This window comes from Xenopus laevis, chromosome 5L (genome assembly GCF_017654675.1).
Source record: "Xenopus laevis strain J_2021 chromosome 5L, Xenopus_laevis_v10.1, whole genome shotgun sequence".
Lineage (NCBI taxonomy): Eukaryota > Metazoa > Chordata > Amphibia > Anura > Pipidae > Xenopus > Xenopus laevis.
The window spans coordinates 81,330,278-81,351,962 of NC_054379.1; the positions used below are offsets into that span (position 1 = coordinate 81,330,278).

The following is a 21,685-nucleotide window of genomic DNA, read 5'->3' on the forward strand; positions in this document are numbered from 1 at the left end:
CTTTGTCAGTGTTTATGTGGATATTTCAAGAGAGACCAACCACTGACTGTAAAATCACAGACTGCGGCATTTTTACTCCTTAATGAAAAAAATTATTTACTTTCATTATGTTTAAGTGGTTTCTAGCTCTATGGTATATTTTTATATGAGCTTTCAAAAGTTTCAAACTTACATTTTCTATTTTGTAACTACAACCTGCATAGTGTACCTAACACATGCAAGATAGCTTTCATTTCACCTTTTGTAGTCCCAACAAAGGAAGCGTTAATTTAAACAAAAGGTTTCTATATTGTAATTTTTACTGTGCATAACAAATGTATTTGCATATCTATCTATAGCTTTTATCTTTTCTAACTAGGCAGATAGATGTTTGATTTCACAATAACCAGTAGCAGAAACATTTACCATAACGAGGCAGTGCTGTAGCTAGCAGACCCATTGTTTTAATATTATAATATACAGGAGCCTTGAATACCTTGTATAATATTATGCCTTTGCCATCATTGCAATTATCAAAGTTGGAACACATCACGCTCAGACCTGTCCACATTCAGTTATATATAACGCACCTTACACCCTAGCCAATGCTAATGTAGCCCCCTATCCCTTTTGGGTTTCCACGAAAAACACCCAATTTATAGGCATGATGGGGTAAATTTATCAAAGAGTGAAGTTCCGCCACTAGAGTGAAATTCCGCAGCTCACAATTCATTTCTATGGGATTTTGAAAGGCATATTTATCAATGGGTGAAAGTGAAAGTTCATCCTTTGATAAATACGCCTTTAAAAATCCCATAGAAATGAATGGAAAGTGGCGGAATTTCACTCTTTGATAAATATACCCCATGATGGTCTATCTTCCCCCCACCCAATATATAGGTATAGGTACAGTCCATCCCCCCACCCATTTTGAAGTGGTATGGTCCATCTCCCTATGCTGATTATAAGTGGTATCGTCCATCTTCCCCCCACCCAATTTATAGTGGTATCGTTTATCTTCCCCCACCCAATTTATATTGGTACACTTCATGCTCCCCACCCATTTTCAAGTGATATAGCCCATCTCCCCTCAACCAATTTATAGTGGTATGGTCCATCTCCCTCTTCCCAGTTATAAGTGATACGGTCTATCTTAGTAGTAAGGTCCATCTCCCCCTGCTCTATTAAAAGTGGTACAGTCCATCACCCCACCCTTGTCAAGTGGTATGGTCCATTTCCCCTCACCCAATTTACAGTGGTATGGTCCATTTCCCCTCACCCAATTTACAGTGGTATGGTACATCCCCCATCTGTTTTCAAGTGGTAAAGCCCACCCAAACTGTTTTCAAGTGGTACGGTCCATCGCCTCATGCCCTATTATAAGTGGTATGGTCTACCATCCTCCTGCCCTAAGGGGGAGACGGATCCTTTCACTTGAAAACAGGCAGGGGTAAATAAACAGAGACTTGACAAAGGGGAGTGAAATTTCCTATACCAGTGACTTGCCACTAGATAGGGGCTCAATGGATTCTACTTTACCATACCACTTGACACCGAACATGGTGGGATATAGACAATACCACTTGACAACAGGGGGGGGTGAGTATTTTAACCATTAATATAGATTATATTTCTTTCTTAACTGTAACTGCTTACTGTAAAATCTATAGCGTCAGCTGTCAATTAGTGTTGTAGATTTTACATTTCCAGTTCCTTCTTTGATATATATGGCACCATGTGATGTTTGGCAACATAAGATAATCCAAAATTCAAAGCACATAGCTCTTTCGCCCTAGCACCTATAGTCTGGGATTTTTTCATCTGTCCGAAAGCCATTCAAATATTTTGTACAACTTCCTTTACTCATTTTCCCTAAGCAGTTATGTGAAAGTTAGAATGGAATATGAATAGCATGAAGATAAATAGCTGCAATATAAATTAAGAACAGCAATAAAGCTGAGTCTCATAGTCAATGTGTTTTTTGTTGGCGGCCAGGGTCAAGTGACCCTGACAACCATACAGCATATTTATGCGTAGGATGGAAAGAAGCAGACTAAAAACACTGATTTGTAAAAACAAACATGCAAAATAAATGGTAAAAAATATGGACCTATTAACTAACGAGAAAAGATTATCTGAAGTTAAATTAATCATTGCTATTTTATTTTGCTGTGGGTCATATTTTGATCATGCTTTTCCATGGAACAGACACATTGATGATGAAGATGTTTTGATAATAATTTTTGAGGAAAAAGGTGGGTTTAAAAAGTACTTCATGTTTTTAATGAGCAGTGTAAGCAAATATGTTAGATATTGCTTAATTATGTTTACTCAGGTTACAGCAATTTCCAAAAAGGGACTGTATCTAAAATTTTCTGTGTCCCCCAGTTAAAAAAACAGTTGGTGAGGGATTCCTTAAAGGGAATGTAAAGGCAACATTTTAATTAAAAAATGTCTACCGATTTTATAAGAAAACTGGCTGTATGCAGTCAATTTCCCCCTTCGTTTACTTGCTCTGACTGCTGTGGATAGGAAACTTCAGATGGTCCCTAACTGCTCTGCAGGGAAAGGATCATACTTTCAAACAGCAGAGGAGCCCCTTCCACCTTACTTCCCAGAACTTGAGCAGCTTTGTCTGTTTCCCTGCAGAGCAGTTAGGGACGGTCTGAAGTTTTTTATCCGCAACTATCAGAGCAAGTAAATAAAGTGAATTTCACTACATACAGTCAGGTTTCTTATAAAAACTGTACAGATTTATTATTGGGGATAGGTTTCTTTTTCAGTTAATAAAGTAAAAATTGGATTTTATTTTTGCCTTTATATCCTCTGTTTACAACTCCAGCTGCAGGGACAAAGATCATGGAACCAGATTTAAACAGATAAACTGGGATTATATTTGGAGAATCATTTTGCTGCAGCCACTGGTTCTGGAGAGTTGGAGAAAGTTTGTTTTAAAAAATACAAGAACTATAAAATCCACATTAGATTACATGACAACACATGACCTAGCGGAGTTTGCATATTCTGATTATTCAGTCTTGTTGTATCTGCTTCTATGGCAGATATTATTTGACTTGTGCTGTTTTATAATGTATAACGATCCCTAAGCAGTAGCCCAGACCACACTGAGCATGTACATGGTCTTCGTCTTGCAGAGATGTATATCAAAGTTACAAAATGGTGACCCCCTGTGGCCAACTTTGAAAGCATAAATCATTTGTTTAATTAGGTTTCTGGTGCAGTAAGTTCATGTTTATGTTAGTATACAAAACACATAATTTCTAGCATTATTCTATTTTAGACTTTAGTTTCCCTTTAAAAGTTTTTAAAAATCATTGGTGGACAGGGTTTTAAAAAAAAATAAAGACCATTGGTGTTCAATGGAACTTACCATGAAAGTTCTCCTTGGCAATGGCAGTTTTGGGTCCCTTTGGCAGCCTTTCTTCATGTAGGAAACAAGGGAAAGTTGTGCTCACCACTATTTTTTAAAACCATTAGGCGGGGGTGCAATGAGGGTGTGACCACAAAATACATATAGTCATCTTGTAGATGACTATATGTATTTTGTGGTCACACCCTCATTGCACCCCCGCCTAATGGTTTTAAAAAATAGTGGTGAGCACAACTTTCCCTTGTTTGTTATAGTTATACAGGAGCAATGACCAGCTCCATGTTGTAGCTCCCACCCTTCCCAGCTATAGTCAGGTGATCCCACTGGTGTCTAATAAAAGGGCAGCCAAGTTTGGGAGTTTTACTTTGAAAGCAGCTAGTAAGTTGCAGGTAAAACTTAGTCCCTTTGTAAAATGTATAATTAAGCAATTGAATTCTTAATGAACCAGATGAAAATTAAGTGTAGGACTGGCCAGATATGGGATGACTTTGACGTAGTTGGCCAGCTTAAATATATTGCAATATATGGACAAACAATCCCTGTGTTGTTTAAAGGGTAAGGCATTTTTTAGTAGCAGTATGCACAAAATGTCGCTGTCTTAAATATATTGATAATGGGTTGAGTGCAGAGGACTCTTGTAGATTTCTTCATGTAGGAGTCATGTGTCGGATTTTGATTGACAGATCTAATATCTTTTGGGGGGGTCCCATTACTAGCAAATGTATTAGAACTAATTGATTCAAGCACTGACAAAGTCTAACAAAATAACCAACTTTGGCACAAATTCTGCACGTGGAGAGACAGGATTTCTGAACATTTTAAACGAGTGAGCTCTAATACATCTCCTAGGCAAAAGGAGCCCCCCAAAGGCTATTACACCTGTTAATCAAAATCAGACTTCCAATTCCCATATTTCTGCAGAGCTTTACAGATATTATACATCAGTCCCTTCCCCAATGGAGCTTACAGTCTAAGGGGAATGCTTACTGACATTAGACATTGTTGCCATTCTGCTTAAGAGATGGGATAACCGGTATCATAAGTGAGCCTGCAGCTTTCTTTAGACAGAGGAGAAAGTACACACAGACACCATGCTTCTCTTGCTTCAAGAAGACATAACTTTATTAACACTTCTGAATTAGCAGACAAAGATCATGTCACACAATCAGTATCAGATCAGTATGGGATCTGTATGAGAGCACACACACTGTTTATACTGCAAATAATTCACTCTATAATATAAAGTTTCATTCCTGAACCAGCAAGTGTATTTTTTTTAGTTGTCACATTGGTGTGTAGGCAGCCATCTCGGGTCATTTTGCCTGGTCATGTGCTTTTAGAAAGAGTCAGCACTTTAGGATGGAACTGCTTTCTGGCAGGCTGTTGTTTCTCCTACTCAATGTAACTGAATGTGTCGCAGTGAGACCTGAATTTTTACTATTGAGTGCTGTTCTTAGATCTACCAGGCAGCTGTTATCTTGTGTTAGGGAGCTGCTATCTGGTTACCTTCCCATTGTTCTGTTGTTAGGCTGCTGTGTTGGAAAAGGGAGGGGGGGTGATATCACTCCAACTTGCAGCGCAGCAGTAAAGAGTGATTGAAGTTTGTCAGAGTACAAGTCACATGACTGGGGACACATGGGAAACTGACAATATATCTAGCCCCATGTCAGATTTCAAAATTAAATATAAAAAAATCTGTTTGCTCTTTTGAGAAACTGATTTCAGTGCAGAATTCTGCTGATATAGCACAATTAACTGGTCCATTTTGGAGAAAAAAAAAATTTCCCATGACAGTATCCCTTTAAAGGAGACTGGTCACTAGTGATTCACGGTGAAACTGCGCGCTTCGCCGCAGGCAAATAAATTAGCGAAATTGCCATGAAAATTTGCCGCCGACAATTAAACAGACGCACATTGACTTTAATGTGTGTCAAAAGTTGCCGGCGTCTGAATTGTCGGCAGCGTTTTGCAAATTTCTCACTTGTTTTTTGCTGAAAATTCGCGAATTTCGTGTCAAACCGAAAAATCACTACCCGTCACCCAAAAAAAAAGTATTCAAAATCCTATTTTACCACATTAGTCAAGCAAAATGAACTTTAATTACACTATATAAATTATTTGAATCTTGTTTCCTTCAGTCTAGGAATTCATAATTATAGCAAGCAGACAGGAGCCATTTTGTGGACACTGTTATTAAGACAAGCCTTGTATCATCTCAGAATCTTGTTTGTGCACCAGAATGGGGGACCTGATGTCCATCCCCATGCCCTGGCTACACAATTAAATGGTTAAGAGAATGGGGAAATATGGTGAGAGAAGTGACATCTAGAAAGTGCTAAGTGAATAAGGCATAGAGGAGGGGCAGACAATATTTGATTGACAGCTGAGATTTTTAAATGAGTTTATAATAGCTATGAATGATTTAATACAACATAGAAATTAGATTTCATGTTTAATTTGAAAAGGACTTTTATTATACAGCTTGTACACTTTGAACATCAGTGACATCAAGCCCTGCCCCTGAAGAGATTATAATCGAAGGTCTTTATCATTTGTAATCGATGATCAATTTTATGAGGCGCTAATTATCCTGCCCGTAGGTTTGTGGAATTAGGGAGTTAAATTGTGCCCTGGTTGGAATCAGGCCTACGAATGGCATAGATCATAGTTATTTGCATAGTTATTAAAACTTTGCAGTTTGTAAAACCGGAGCAACATCATTCTTGCACTATAGCAGGCAAATTATACACAGTTTACATATGCTATACATGTTTATGAACGTCAGCACCGGGCAATGCCGACCAGCCAGTTCAAAGAGGATTTGAGGGGCACACACCTGGTTAATTTTCTCAATTGCTTGGGTGCACCTCCTGCAGTGTCCTTCCACACAGGAATCAGAGATGTTTATTATAATAATTAAAATTATGACATGCTAGCTTGAAAAAGACCCGTGCGAGGGTCGAAACGTTGCTATGCTGCCCTGCTGTTGGTAAATAAAGGCAATTTTTTTACTTTATCCTGGAGTGCTGCCCATTTCGTCTCTAATGCCGACCAGCCAACCTGGCCAGCCTCGTCACGCCCCGCGCGCAAACAAGGACGCAAACGAGAACGTGCGGATGAGCTTGCATCAGGGGATGTTCACCTTTAAATTAACTGTTTGTATTCTGAGACAATTTGCAAGTGGTTTTCATTTTTTATTATTTGTGTTTCTTTTTTTTTATTCAGCAGCTCTCCACTTTGCAATTTCAGCTATCTGGTTGCTAGGGTTCAAATTACCCTAGCAACCACGGACTAATTTGTATAAGAGACTGGAGTATGAATAGGAGAAGGCCTGAATAGAAAGAGGACTAATAAAAAGTAGCACTAACAATACATTTGTAGCCTTAAGGGTTAGTTTGTTTTTTTAGATGGGGTCAGTGACCCCCCATTTGAAAGCTAGAAAAAATCTGAAGAAGGTAAATAATTCAAAAACTATAAAAAGTAAAAGCCAATTGAAAAGTGACTTACAATTAGACATTGTATAACATACTGCATAACTGCACGTTAACTTTAACCTTTTTCAGTGGCGGCCTCTTCAGCCTACCCCTCCCCTAGCCAGTCACTTCACAGTACAACGTGAGCCGCTGACACACTGCCACGTGCGCTCTGGCGTCATCCCTAGGGACAAAACGTATCGCTCGAACCAAAACCAGTATAGGGGATATATATACGCCATGTAAAAGCACGGACTGGAGGGTTACGCACCACGGCAATGTTCAATGAAACCGATGTTATAACAAACGACAGGTGGTAAATTGCTGTTTACACATTATGGTAAAACAGCCTAGTAAAACGGCGCTAGGCCAAACTATTCCCCAAACACCCCTCTCTATATCTGTAGGTTAGTATGGTCTGACAGTGAGCACGCCTATTCCCAGAGGTGGGGACCAAGTGTATTGCGCCTTGTAATCACGTGAATAATTCGGCAGTGCTGGCTGTGGCTCAGTTGTAGTTACTGAGGAAGGAAGGGAGAGGTGACGGTGTGTGTTGCGTCGGACTCGGGACACAGGGTTTCTTCTGTCGCTACTGCAACGATGAAGGCTTCGCAGCTCAATAGGAGACACGATTTATTACTTTTGGTTCCAGGGGTCTTCATACTTTTACTTTCAGCATATGCAACTACGGCATCTGGTAAGTTCTCCGCTGCTTCAATCTCGGAACTACTTATAGGGTGTGAGTGTAATTGGCCTCTGCTTCGCCGCTCTATATAATAGCACACTGCGAAGCACTGGGGACAGACTATCGCTTTACTTCCGGCTACGTAATGCGGCGGCTTACGTCATTCCTGATGAGTTTTTTTTAGTCATGGCGTAATGTTTATGAGACTTTAGTCATTTCATTGGGCTTATAAATAGTTGTACTTCATTTTATCTCACGTGTTCCTTCACAGCAAACACGTAAAACATTAAAAGCACAATTTTTGTCTGCTTCACATTGACAGCAGCCGGTCAAGGTCATGGCCATGAAGTTTTAGTTCATAAAATACAGTAAATAAATGTCAGCATGTAATAGTTTATGGCTCCTGCCACACCACAACACAAAGGCAGCTCCCCTACAGTCGAATCATGGACGGGCATGTGCTTGAGCCAATAGTTTGGTCGCTTTTCCCCTGGGATCAAGGTCCTGAATAGGGATGCACCCAATCCGAAGCCTCGAATCCTTCCGAAAGATTCGGCCGAATACCTAATCGAATCCAAATCCTTATTCGCATATGCAAATTGGGGGTGGGAAGGGGAAACATTTTTTACTTCCTTATTTTGTGACAAAAAGTCACACGTTTTGCCTCCCTGTCCCTAATTTGCATATGCAAATTAGTGTTCGGCCTGCCAGAAGGGTTCAGCCGGCCAGAAGGATTCGGCCGAATCCTGGATTCGGTGCATCCCTAGTCCTGAAATTGGCCATGTCCCCTTGACACAGGGAACCCTGTTATAAGGACACTGTCCATTGTCTTTTCCTAAATAATAATCATTTGTGGAGGTTTGCTTCACAGACTCTACACACCTTAAGGGTGTTTTTCTATAAGGATCAGGTACATTTTGATTATTCAGTGTGACGTTAGCAAACGCAACTTGTTCAGCAGAGCAAACACACATTCAATATGTAGAACGTGCCGGACACAAATCCTGTCTATTTTAATAACAATATTGTACCAAAGCCACACAACAGTAACAGTGAAAGCATTTGCAGTTTAAACTTCATTCCACTTTCAGCGTAGTTGAAGGAGCAGAAGTGCGTTGATCCAGTTATTACTGTAATTTAATTAACAGTATACAGGTATAGGATCCATTATCCAGAAACCTGTTAGAGGAAATTACAGGAAGGTTGTCTCCTATAGACTCTATGTTAATTAAACAATTCTAGGGATGCATCGAATCCAGGATTCGGTTTGGGATTCGGCCTTTTTCAGCAGGATTCGGCCGAATCCTTCTGCCCAGCATGTGCAAATTAGGGGCGCGGAGGGAAATTACATGACTTTTTGTCAGAAAACAAGGAAGTAAAAAATGTTTTCCCCTTCCCACCCCTAATTTACATATGCAAATTATGGTTCGGATTCAGTTCGGTATTCGGCCGAATCTTTCACGAAGGATTCAGGGGTTCGGCCGAATCCAAAATAGTGGATTTGGTGCATCCCTAAACAATTCAAAATTTTAAAACATATTTCCTTTTTCTCTGCAGTAACAAAACCGTACATTGTGCTTGATCCCCAAGGAGATATAATTTTTATTGGTAGGAAAACAATCCTATTGTGCTTATTCCATTTTTAAATTATTTTTAGCGGACTTAAGGTATGGAGATCCAAATTACAGAAAGACTCCTTATTTGGAAGACCCCAGCTCCTGAGCATTCTGGATCATAGTTTCCATATCTGTACATCAAAAAAACCTCTATCATCTCTTCTCACTGACCTCTCCTGTCATGCCACTGGCTTGGCTCGATACTTGCGGAAAATGAAATTGAGTTATTTTTGTAAAGAAAAAGTGTAAAGATTTTTGTTTAGTAATTGGCTGCTGGACTTTTATGGGTGTACTTGATGAATCTTGGTTTGGGACATAATTTGGTTGTCAGGGTGTGTCTGAAAGCCAGGGTGCTATGCCAAGCCAGGAGGGAGATGATGCCGTTTTTATCATATCAAAGAATTGTGGCTGTGAGCAGTTGTCCAATGACCTACTATAAAAATCACCTGAGTGCATGGACACACATTTAGGAGGTTATTTATTAATGTTTGAGTTGTGTTTTTCAAAAAAATTTGAGTTTTCAAGTTGATTTTCAAGTTAAAAAAAACTAAAGGCATGTACATAATAAAGGCTTTTTAAACTTTCATAATCGAACTGAGCTGTGTCATATGTTAAAGTTTGACTAAAATGGTCGGAGAGTGGACCGCTGGACACGTGCACTGCCTGAAAATAAGTGGGTGAGTGCTGACTACAAACACCAATATAGAGTTTTATTATACCCCAACCCTGGAAATAGCTCAAATCCGAAGATACAACATCTAAAACCTGTTGAGGTCTTGGAGTCATTGGCAGAAGTCCCTTGAATCATTTGAAGATGTTAGTCTTCATGATGTTCGAGTTTTTTTCTGAGGTTTTTTGTCGGAAACTCGAATAATTTCCAGCGGAAAACTCGATTCTCACGGATTGTTTTTAGGAGAATTACACAAAGATGAAGGTGTACAATCAAGTTTTTGGGTTTCGCAACTCAAACTTGCAGAGTCAAGTTTTTTTCCATTTAAGTCTTTTCTTAAATAAGAAACCTTTCAAGAGTTCGTTCGAGGTATTAAAATCCTCCATTCGACCTTTGATAAATAACCCCCTTATTGTACACCTTCATCTTTGTCTACTTCTCCTAAAAACAATTAGTGAGTAATTAATAATGGGAAAAATGGAACGTATAGGCACAAGGCCTTTTTATGTGGTTTATGTTGAACATAAGTGCATTACTGTAGGGGACTAACTATTGAGCTTCTGGGATCTCCCTGCAGGCATTTAGTCTCTGGTTGCTTACTCGGTAACCATTTTGCTGAATCTTTCTCGGTAATTTCTACCTGTAACTGAGAATGGATTTATGAAGCATTGCCTTGAATAACATTTGTTCATGTGCTGTGCCCCTACAGAGCAACACATTTCAGTATAGCATTTTCCCCAGCCGTCCGATTTGTTGGGAAATTCTCTCTTTACCCTGAAAATAGATTGGTGCTGCCCAATGGCCTGTGGGTACAGGGACTGAATAAATGGAATAAAATTCAAAAATATCACCTCATCCACTACTTGTGAGGTTTCCTGCTTGTCATGTATCCCCATCATATGACTGCCAGAATAGTAGTAGAACAGAGGCCTAGCATATTTATTTTGTAGCATGAAATGTATAATCGCGTTGGCATGTGGTTGTAGGCATAAAAGAGTATTTTTTTCTTTATGAAGTATAATGCCGTGAGTGCTGAAGCTGCACACTCGGGATGTTTAGTTTCTGAATAAAGCAGTTATATCTTTGAGATAAGTCCTGAGAGTGTGGCTTCTTCGGTGGAGGATTGTATTCAAGATTTGATTCGTGCACCAAGAGCGCAGCTATAGTCGATCCAGTTAATCACATTATATTATGGGTTCATTTTTCAGCTGCTTGTGAAGACTTTAAAACTTGTGAGATCTGTACAAATAATGGCACCAACCTGAACTGCTCCTGGGTGTCTTGCAACGGTAAGTGAATTTTAATTCTTTTTGTTTTAAAGCTAACTGGTTAGCTTGACCATGCAAGGACCAATTGCCATGCTATCTGATATGGGGCATTTCTGACAATAAAGGAGAACCTTGCCTTTGATAACATGTTTTAAGTGTGGGAAGCAGTTGCATGAAGGATGAGTTACCTGTCCTCACAGAGAACATTCTAGAGCTGATCTTCCTGGTTCTTGCCTTTATTTGTAGAAATAAAGGCTAGAAATAAATCCATCCTCCAAGGAAGTGGTTCAGTTGATATTGCCCCACATCAATTTCATTATATTGTTAACATGACAAACTGTCACACAAATGCACTGATCTGATTGGTAGGGTTGTAGACCTAGTGGTCAATTCACATAAAAAGTTGGAGAGAATTGAGCCTTTTTTTACATGGTTTTGACTAATGTCTAGTGTATAAAGTATAAACTACTCACACAGACATTTTAAGACACTTAAGGAGCTTTGCTTGTGATGTTTAAAGGCAAGCAAAAGTCCCCAAGTCATCTTAATTCTCTTTTTGTATAAATTCTTATTACAATCCTACCTTACATACAGTATTTGCATATTTCACATGATAAGATGCATGGGCAAAGAAATACTACTTAGCTCACCAATATAAATATTGATCTGATCCGATATCGCAGTGGAACAGTGTGCTAATTATTATAATAACTGCTCAAGGAGTTGCAGAAATAGGCATATTCTTGTTAAAAGCCATAATTCTTTGTTTCAAAATGTAGCCCAGCCTGATGAGTTATTGGTAAAATGTACAGGTTTTGCAAATTACATTTGGCGTTTCCTTCCATTCTGGGTTTTTTTAACTGTAGAGTTCAAATATTAATAATATTCTATTGGTGAATATTTTTTTTATTCCTTGGTAGAATATTATTGCCCATGGTGCATGGGCAAGAATATTGTGTATGGGCTAGAATATTGCCAAGGTCTTTTTCAGAACATGTTCAGCTTCTCTTATGGATTTCTGCCTTAGTCACTTACATTAGTTGTGTCCTAGTGGAGTTTACTTTCTAATTTTAGTATCACACAGTGACGGACTTGTGAGTACACATTCGTGATGTACACATTGATACAAAACCTGTGGGAGACACAGGTGGGCGGGTTTGTGTTTAAATTTGGGTGACCATTGTGGGCTCAGTTTGGATGCTTGTCAGACTGGGGAAGTAAACTTCTACTTTTCTACTGAAGAATTCCTGTCTTGGAACCAGAGTTGTACACAGAAGTAATGTTGGGAGTTGGAAGATGCAGGTTTGTGCTGGGTGCAGGTCTAACAGTGGCAACATTTTGCGGGTTAAGGTGATGTGAATTAGGGTCAGCTGGGGGTTGTGCAATTCCTCAGTTCACATAGCTTTGGCCACATTTTGTGTGCTCTAATCCCATCATGTTTTATTTTGTAATTTGTTAAATGCTTTTTTGGTTTTTGCAGCTTCTGCTGACTCATCATATTGTACAAATGAAACGTTAAACACCAACTGTACAGTGGTCTCCTGTGCAGGTAAAGTATTGTTGGCATATTTATGTCAAACTTTCCTGTAATTATTGAAAGCGTTGTAAATAAATCACATGTGAAAGGTAATTTGTGGCTTCTGATCTCTTTTCTGAGCACAGCAAAAGTTAATCGCTCTGAAACTCAAATAAAAATGTAAATTGGAAAAGTGGTTGGAATAGAAGCAAGAAGAGAACCCTAAGCAATTTTAAATTTTATAAATATCCTTTAAAGAAAACTGCTCAGTTCAATAATCGGTGATCTTTGATCATTTCCTTCAGTATTACCAATTTAAATGTAGCAACTAAAGTCCTACATATGTCTGATCCATGGATCTAAACCTGTAGGCAACATTAAAGGAACAGTAACATCAAAAAATGAAAGTGTTTTAAATTAATAAAAATATAATGTAGTGTTGCCCTGCACTGGTAAAGCTGCTGTGTTTGCTTCAGAAACACTACTATTAATGATATAAATAAGCTGCTGTGTAGCAATGGGAGCAGCCATTCAAAGAAAGGCACAGGTTGCACAGAAGATAAGCTCTGTAGAACATAATGGTGTTATCTGTTATCTAACCTGTGCCATATAGCTTTTTTTTTCTTTTTTTTTTTTCAGTTTCCACCATTGCTACATATCAGCTTGTTTATATAAACTATAGTAGTGTTTCTGAAGAAAACAGGTTCGTTTTATCAGTGCAGGGCAACAGTACATGATATTTTCATTACTTTAAAACGCTTTCATTTTTTTTGGTGTTACTGTTCCTTTAATTCATGCTTGCACACCCTCTTGCAAGTGAAAATAAGAAGACATGCTTTTCCACCTGATAAAGCCAACACTGCATAAAACTCCACTGGATTTCAAATAGATGTGTTTGATTATTGCTCCCCAAGTCTTTGATTTGGCGATATATTGCTTAGCTGTTGTTCCCCCTTCCTTACCAGGATTTAACCCAGTCTATTACTTCTCACTGTGCCCCCCCCCCATAAATACTTAGCTCATCAAACCCTTATGTGTGCTTAGTTGCCTTCCCTCCTCTATTGCTTATCCTTCTGTGCTGCCACTTAATTTATATTATTTATGGTAGGCCAAAACCTGCCTGTAAGTGTTATAAACGATTTCAGCTTCTAACCAGAATTGAGCAAATAAAATAAATATGCAATGAGTTAAACTTAGGACTCTTTTGTGTCACAAAATACATTGTTTAATTTTAAAACTTCCATGAGCAGCTTGATTCCTTGCAGTAATGTTGATTTATCTGCTGCCGTCCTGCCAAAAAATAGAAAGACTGCAGTTTGTTTTTGATTTAAATGATTCCTAATGCTGCACTGAGCTAGGCACAGGTGTATTATTCTTATTTAGCTGGTTGCTTGTCAGTCCCTGATACTATTTTAGATAGTTCTGTTCAGACTAGAAAGCATGAAATGAACTTGACTGCTGTTAATAATCCTGTATATTTTTATCAATGCAGAACCAAGTCCCGTTCCAAGTTCTACGGCAGGTAAAACTTTTTCTATAATGTACAATATAGGAGTTATTTATCAAAGGTCCAGTTTGTGATGTTTTTTTATACCTAGAATAAACTCACAACTCTGTTTTCTGATTTTATGAAAAAACTCGAACGCGAAAAACTTGAATCTGTAAATTCGGGGTGAAAAACTTGAATACTCAAATTTATCGAGTTTTTGGTGGAAAGAAAAACTTGAGTCACTCTAATTAATCTAATTTTTGAGCGAATCAAACCAAAAAAACCCCCAAATGTCATGAAGGCTACCAAAATCTTCAAATGGTTCAAGGGACATCTGCCATTGACTTCTACATGGAGTATTTTTTTTGTGTAAAGAACAACGTGACCTATAATAAATAACCCCCTATATGTTTTTTGGTTAACAAGACGGTGACACTCTCAGACAGTTGGTTTTCATTTTTTCTTCAGCAACTGGCTTAAGAATGGCTTGGATGATTGTTTGGACAGACATAATATCAAAGGCTATTGTGATACTAAGCTCTATAGTTAGTATAGGTATGGGTATATAGAATTTTAATTAAAAGTAGGGAGGGGTGTGTGTATGGATGCTGGGTTTTCATTTGGAGGGGTTGAACTTGATGGACTTTGTCTTTTTTCAACCCAATTTAACTATGTAACTAACTATGTAACTCTCCAGTTTGAAACTTCAGCAGCTGTCTGGTTGCTAGGGTCCAATATGAGAGATGGAAAAGGGCTGAAGTAGAAGGCAAACAATTCAGACACTATTAAAAAAAAAAAAATGAAGACGAATTGAAAACTTACTAAGAATTGGCCATTCTATAATATACTGAAGTTAACGTAAAGGCGAACTACCCCTTTAAAATCAGTGCTACTGTTATCTGTACAATGTTGTCAGCTCTTCTCTTAGGGAAAATAGCAATATAGTGGCTTAACAATTTAAACTAGATCCACTGATTTAGATTCAAAATTTGTTGGTCACTATCGATTTCTGCATATGTTGGTGCGTTATAAATGTGTGTTAATATTGTTGGATGGGACAGTTTCCTTTTGTCTAGTGATTGTCTTTGTATATTAAGTACTGTTTTATTTATTATTTTTTATTTCTACTGCAGCCACCTCTCCTGCCGCCTCCACCTCTTCCAGTAAGTTTTGTTTTTAGGTATTTAAGTTATTTAGTAAGGAAAATAAATGTATTCTACACTATTCCCTTTAAATAGGGGCCAAATGCTGTGGGAAGTTGCTGAATATGTGTCTCAGTTGGTTTATGTTGCATTTTTATTATGCTGTCTTCAAGGCCCCCATTTTAACACGTTAGCTTGAATTAATTTTTGAGGTACATTCAATTTTATGGCCAAAAGCTGGGATGGCCAAGACTAGAATTTCTTGCAGTATTATAGCATCTTCAATAAATCGTTAGGGAAATAGCTCCGTTAACCTTCATGTATCACTGTGCGAGACACACCTGATTTCTCCTTGCTGGAACAGCAGCGTTTTATTTCCACATTACCCTGCTTCAGGGTTATCCCTCACTTGCTAGTAATTCAATGTGCCAAACAAAGTATTCAAAATGTGGCTTTGTTCTTATTTTACAGTTAAAAAGAAGGGAAAAGATAACTTTGTAGCAACTAAATGCTGTGATTTTTGCAATAATGTTTGAAGCAGGTGTCACTAATGGTGTGTATGCACTTAAAAGAATTGTTCAGTATAAAAATAAAAACTGGGTAAATAGATAAAATGTTTCTAATATAGTTAGTTAGCCAAAAATGTAATGTATAAAGGCTGGAGTGATTGGATGTCTAACATAACAGAACAGGACACAACTTACTGCTTTTCAGCTCTCTAACTCTTAAGTTATTCAGAGACTTTAAGGGGGGCCACATGGTACATAACTATTCAGTGAGTTTGCAATTGATCCTCCGCATGCAGCTCAGATTCAAAAGCAACAGTTATGACCCATGTGCCCCCCCCCCAAGTCACTGATTGGTTAATGCCTGGTAATCAAATCAGTGGAAACCAAGAGAGCTGAAAAGCAGGAAGTAATGTTCTGGCTATTATGTTACACATCCAGTCACTCCAGCCTTTATACATTACATTTTTGGCTAACTAACTATATTAGAAACATTTTTTATTTTGCACAGCCTATTTTCCTAGTTTTTATTTTTACACTGAACAATTCATTTCAGCTGCTGGGCATTTCACCCTCTTTCAGAGGTGCTAAGTGATACTTGTATTAACTGCTGTCAAATTTTTAATATTATAATAACTACTAAGGTATCAGTGTGCTATCCAGTTCATTGTGCCAAGGTATAAAATTGCACCAGCAATACAATGACAGGGCTTTTCCTGGTGAGAGCAGTTTTGGTTAACTTGTGCCACTAATCTTGTGTGTTCTCTCATAATCTCTCTTCATTTTGCTCCATAGATCAAACAACACCTGCATCCACAACCCTTCCTGCGTCGACTGCCGCTAAAAATGGAACCGAAAGTAAGGACTTATTGCAGTCTCCTAATAATGGATCAAAAGCAGTTGGTCTCTTGCTAGAGGATATCATTCCAAATCAGAAAGTACAAAATCCCTTTAAATACATTTTACAAAAATTTGAGGTGTTAGTACCACATTTTGGCCAAAATATGTTCCTGTGCCACGTCAAGGCCCCTCATTTAACATGAGACCTACACTGTCTACTGCATTTTAAAGTGCCTTTAAAACCATTTAGCACTACTAAACCCTTAGCAGTAATGTGCATTAGGTGTGACTGAGTGGTAGATTCTTTTTGTTAAATGTAGACAACACTGTTGCTGTTTGTGCTTTGCTTTTTGCCAGAGCATTTAGTGAGCTAAATTAGAAATTTAGATATGCTGCACACACAATATAATGAGAAAACAGAGATATTGGCAGATAAATACATACACAGCCAGTGTAATACTGATGCATAGATTGTGACTACAGTCCTTTCATTACAGTACAACCAAAGCATTTGTGGGACTACAGCGCACATGCTCATCTCTATTCGTTTGCAAGATATTCCAGACTACTGTAGAAATCTGTAGCCTGAATTTTTTTTTAGCCTGACCTTATGATGACCAGTCTAACCATGCATGACAAACTAAAGCAGCCCTGTATGTTGTTAATAGATATGAGGAAAGTCAGCAGATAAATTAGCTAATCATTTTGCATATGCTTGCACTTTTCTCTTTGTATACATGAAACAGTGATTTGCTAAATTGTATTCACATGATGTGCATGACTTTTGAGTAAAAGACACCAATATCTGTAATACAGTTTATAGAAATATATTTTCTGACACATTTTGTATGTTAGGCTGTGTTTTAGGTAGTGGAAGCAGCAATGATTTGCCATATATCTATAAAGCAGATTTTTGATCACTTGCTGTGAGGAGGCTTCTGTTACTAGTATACAATTGTACAAAGACCGTGGATTTCTTATAAGAAAGTTGCTGGAAACTCTTTTCAGGATCGCCACCCTTCCCACACCAAGGGCATTTGTGGCCTTAAAGCGCCAACCTAGAGGACCACGATACTCAACAATTCAGCCAATCACCATGAATCTGCTGGATGTAGCACTATTGTTTTTGTGGTTACCCATACCACGCTATCCAAATGTAACTTGGAAATAGCACCTACACCAGTCTATGGTATTTCTTGAAAAAGTATCAATACAACTTAAAGGGGTTGTTCACGTTTGAGTTAACTTTTAGTATGATGTAGAGACTGATATTCTGAGACAATTTGCATTTGATTTTTATTAAGGTTTTTGAGTTAATTTTTTTTTTTTTATTCAGTGGCTCTTCCATTTGTATTTTTTAGCAATCTCATAGCTAGGGTCCAAATTACCATAGCAACCATGCACGGATATGAATAAGAGACTGGAATAGGAGTGGGTTTGAATAGAAAGATGAGTAATAAAAAGTAGCAATAACAATACATTTGTAGCCTTACAGATCATTTGTATTTTAGAATGGGTCAGCAACGCCTATTTGAAAACTGAAGATGGTCAAAAGAAAAAGGCAAATAACTATAAAGAAAATAATAAAAACCAATTGAAAAGTTGCTTAGAATTGGCCATTCTATAACATACTGAAAGTTACTTTAAAGGTGAACCACCCCTTTAAAGAAAAAAGCATTTTAATTGAGAAGAGACTTTTGCAAAGCAGGAAGGAAGCTCAGGATCACAACTAAAAGTTCCATTTTCATGGAATACACTTGAGACTGAGCCATTTTCATTAGCAAATAATCAACTCTTAAATGAGAAGGAAACTACTGAAGCAGTTTATTACCAATAGATTAACCATAATAGTGCAAGCTATAACTAGGGATGCACTGAATCCACTATTTTGGATTCGGCCGATCCCTTCACGAAAGATTCAGCCTAATACCAATCCGAATCCTAATTTGCATATGCAAATTAGGGGTGGGAAAAAAATTTACTCCCTTGTTTTGTGACAAAAAGACATGCAATTTCCCTCTCCAACCCTAATTTGCATATGAAAATTTGGATTTGGTTCAGCTTGGCAGAAGGATTCTGCCAAATCCGAATCCTGCTGAAAAAGGCCGAATCCTGGATTCGGTGCATCCCTAGCTATAAGCAAAGAAAACTGAGCATGCCCTAGCCCAGGAGGTTTATGCTGAAAACAGTAAGTCTGATACAGAAGCCCATGTGGAAGCCCATGTGTACACAATAGAAGGAAAGAAATTCAGTGTTTCTTTTGAGGACTCAGAGCAGCATTTGAGGGTTTACTGGTGTATTTATATAGACCTTTCTGATAAAGCTTACTTAATTTTAGCCTTTCCTTCTCCTTCAACACATTTTGTCATGCTTGTGTTTGTAATTTATTATTAACCGAACATCCTATCTTTTTTTCCCTTAACTTTTCACAGCTCCATCAACCAGTCAACCAGTTACACCTACATCACCTTCAAAGAAAGGCACCTTTGATGCGGCTAGTTTCATCGGAGGCATAGTGCTTGTCTTGGGAATACAAGCAGTGATATTTTTCCTATACAAGTTCTGCAAGGCCAAGGACAGGAATTACCATACTCTGTAAAAAAACAAAACAAAAATCTAGCACCCGTTGACTGCGTGTTCACATTGCTCAAACCAAAATATTTTGCCTTGAAGAGATCTCTTATTGAAGAATCAGAACATCACATTTTATTCCCCATAAAAATCAGGTCTGCCAGTTGTGTGCCAATGTACATGAGCAGAATGCTGGTGCAGCTTTGGTTTGCTCCGCAAATGCATGTGCCTCTACAGCTTCCCAGGGAGAACATGGAGTTTTATTCCCTTGTTTCCCATATCATTTTTGTAAAACCAAGAAGAAACTTGCCATGAGCAGATCTGAAATGTGTAAATGGCAATTCCATTTCAGGTTGAACAGCGACGTGATCTATCTTGGTTTGTGCGTATCCAACAGAGGATCGCTAGCAGCAATGTTCTGGTACAGCATCTTAGTTTATGTTTAGAATTGTTTTGGTGGCCTTCTTTTCATTTAGGCACTGTCTAAATCTAAAATGGACTGAGCCCTTCGGGTTTGTCCTTTTTTTGAAGTGCACCTTATTCCTTAAAGAAGGACCGTTGTTAAAGCATTGTGCCTTAAAGAGCTACTATAGGGAAAAAAGGCCAACTTTTGCATAAATACGCTCTCGGTTATAAGAGACGGTTGGAGTGTCAAAGCTTGTCTGTCTACATTATTGCCTAATTCATTCTAAGTGCTGAACCTTATACTAGGCTTACCTGTTGAAATGAATGCCATGATTTGTAATTTTAATGATTATGACAATAGCTGGGTTTAGCAATGTTTATTTTAATGTTTATACTCTTCCTTGAGCTTTCACTATACTGACATACCCATTAGTAAAATATGCTACATTTGGATATCATTTTATCTATCTATATATGTTTTGTTTGTTTTGCATTGAAGTGTTGTGCCTCTCACCTTAAGGGTGATGTCACAAGGGGTGCCATATCACTCACCGAAATCTGCTATACCTGGGGAAAAAAAGTGCCCCAAAATATTTTTGAATGGGGATTAATGTAAATTGCCACATACTTATCGCATGAAGTAGCCTTCGAAGGCAGTTACTTGGATTTACCTGATTGTATTCACCGTATCACCTCATGCAAATATATTTTCAGGCACTTTGTCACTTACAGGAAACCTCTTCCACATTCTATAAAGCACCTTGCGTGCCACCAACCTGAAGGGTTTACTCACTAACCTATTTTAATACATACATCATTTTAAAGGTACAACTTTAATACTATATGTTTGTTAGCATGTGATTATGATTAAACGTGCAGAGACAATTTGACATGTTATTGAATCAAGCCCTGTATCTTTAAAGCTCTGTGCAGGATTCCCAAGCAATTTAGACAAATGCCCCTTTGCTTCCTGATTGTTGAGCAGATTTACAGTACTAAAGGGAAAAAATAAATTGCCAATGAAGAATATTTTCATAGGTACATACTCTTAAGTGCCTTAGAACACCAGTAATTATAATAAAACTATATGCCATGTGAAAAGAGGTGTCTGTGCAATTGTGTCAGATCTTCTAATCTGTTCTATATTTTTTTTATGCATCTGGCACGTTGAAAGCATGGCTACCCATTAGGTGTTGATTGACAGCTCCCAGCACCTCAACAGCTTGTTGGGCCCATGCTTGACTTCAGTAGGTTACATTTGCTATTGCACAGAAGTGACTTATATGTATATGTGTGGTTTTCTAAATGGCAAATATACAACGCACAGTTACTTGCCTTCTGCCACTTCATTTTTTTTTTTTTTTTATAAAAAAAAAGGTAATAATGTACATATCACAGTTTTGGTTTATGTTTTGGAAGAACTTAATACACATACCTCAAAAATGGGATTTAGAAGAAAAGTGACTTTCTGCTTTCTTTGCATTCTCAGAGAATACAGTAACTCACTGAGGCTTTTCTTAGGTCGGGAGGTAATAACCTGTAATGGAGTGTCTGATTGAGCTTGTGACACCAAATGACTTTGATCAATGATTCTGTAGCGCCACAAACAGATACATAACATACCTTGGTGGATATAAGATGAACCCTCCGTATAAGAGTTGCTTTAATTCACTGGGTCACCTGACAAAGAAAAGGGCAGGAGACTTTAAAATCGAACAGTCGTTTTACCCAGGAGCTCCAGCTAAGTGTTGGCTCTTTTCCAAATCCACTTCAGGATCACTGCAGATATTTCAGTGGTTCTGTGTTTGCTAGTAGACGATATGAATACAAGTCTCTGAGGTCGTTTGAATCAGAAGCATGTTTTGATGCGGCTGGTGGAGCTTGTTTAAAGTATGTTTTACTATGTAGAAAACTGTACTTCAGCTACTCAGCAGTTTTGTATGAAGTACTTTTATTGGTTGTATTGCTTTGGTACAGATCACAATGCATTTTGGAACATCTCGCAATCATTGATGTCTTATAAACGGAGATTCTGCAAATAAAGTTGATTTTGTTTGAAAAACAATGTTTGGATTTTTTTTGGGGGGGGGGGTGGCTTTGACCTGAAACGTATATTGTTCCTAAGTTTGCCTGG

General features: G+C 38.1%; 1 protein-coding gene across 2 annotated transcripts; it reads left to right on the forward strand.

Moving 5' to 3' along the window:
- Positions 1 to 7,071: 7,071 nt before the first annotated feature.
- LOC108716837 (sialomucin core protein 24) lies at positions 7,072 to 21,613 on the forward strand. Of its 2 annotated transcripts, none has more exons than XM_018263321.2 (7): positions 7,072 to 7,540; positions 11,023 to 11,103; positions 12,563 to 12,631; positions 14,091 to 14,120; positions 15,221 to 15,250; positions 16,531 to 16,673; positions 19,008 to 21,613. In XM_018263321.2, the coding sequence occupies exons 1-7, from the start codon at positions 7,444 to 7,446 to the stop codon at positions 19,089 to 19,091; spliced, it is 534 nt and encodes a 177-aa protein (XP_018118810.1). In that variant the 5' UTR covers positions 7,072 to 7,443; the 3' UTR covers positions 19,092 to 21,613. The 2 variants fall into 2 exon arrangements, with proteins under 2 accessions (XP_018118810.1, XP_018118809.1); XM_018263320.1 differs by having other exon boundaries at positions 16,531 to 16,593.
- The last annotated feature ends 72 nt before the right edge of the window (positions 21,614 to 21,685 follow it).

What these genes read in the sequence shown, in the direction of transcription:
- LOC108716837 (XM_018263320.1), top strand. Translation starts at nt 7,444, where the DNA reads ATGAAGGCTTCGCAGCTCAATAGGAGACACGATTTATTACTTTTGGTT. An exon ending in CTCCTGGGTGTCTTGCAACG is followed by an intron (nt 11,104 to 12,562) that starts GTAAGTGAATTT and finishes TGGTTTTTGCAG; the next exon opens with CTTCTGCTGACTCATCATAT. An exon ending in TGCCGCCTCCACCTCTTCCA is followed by an intron (nt 15,251 to 16,530) that starts GTAAGTTTTGTT and finishes TTTGCTCCATAG; the next exon opens with ATCAAACAACACCTGCATCC.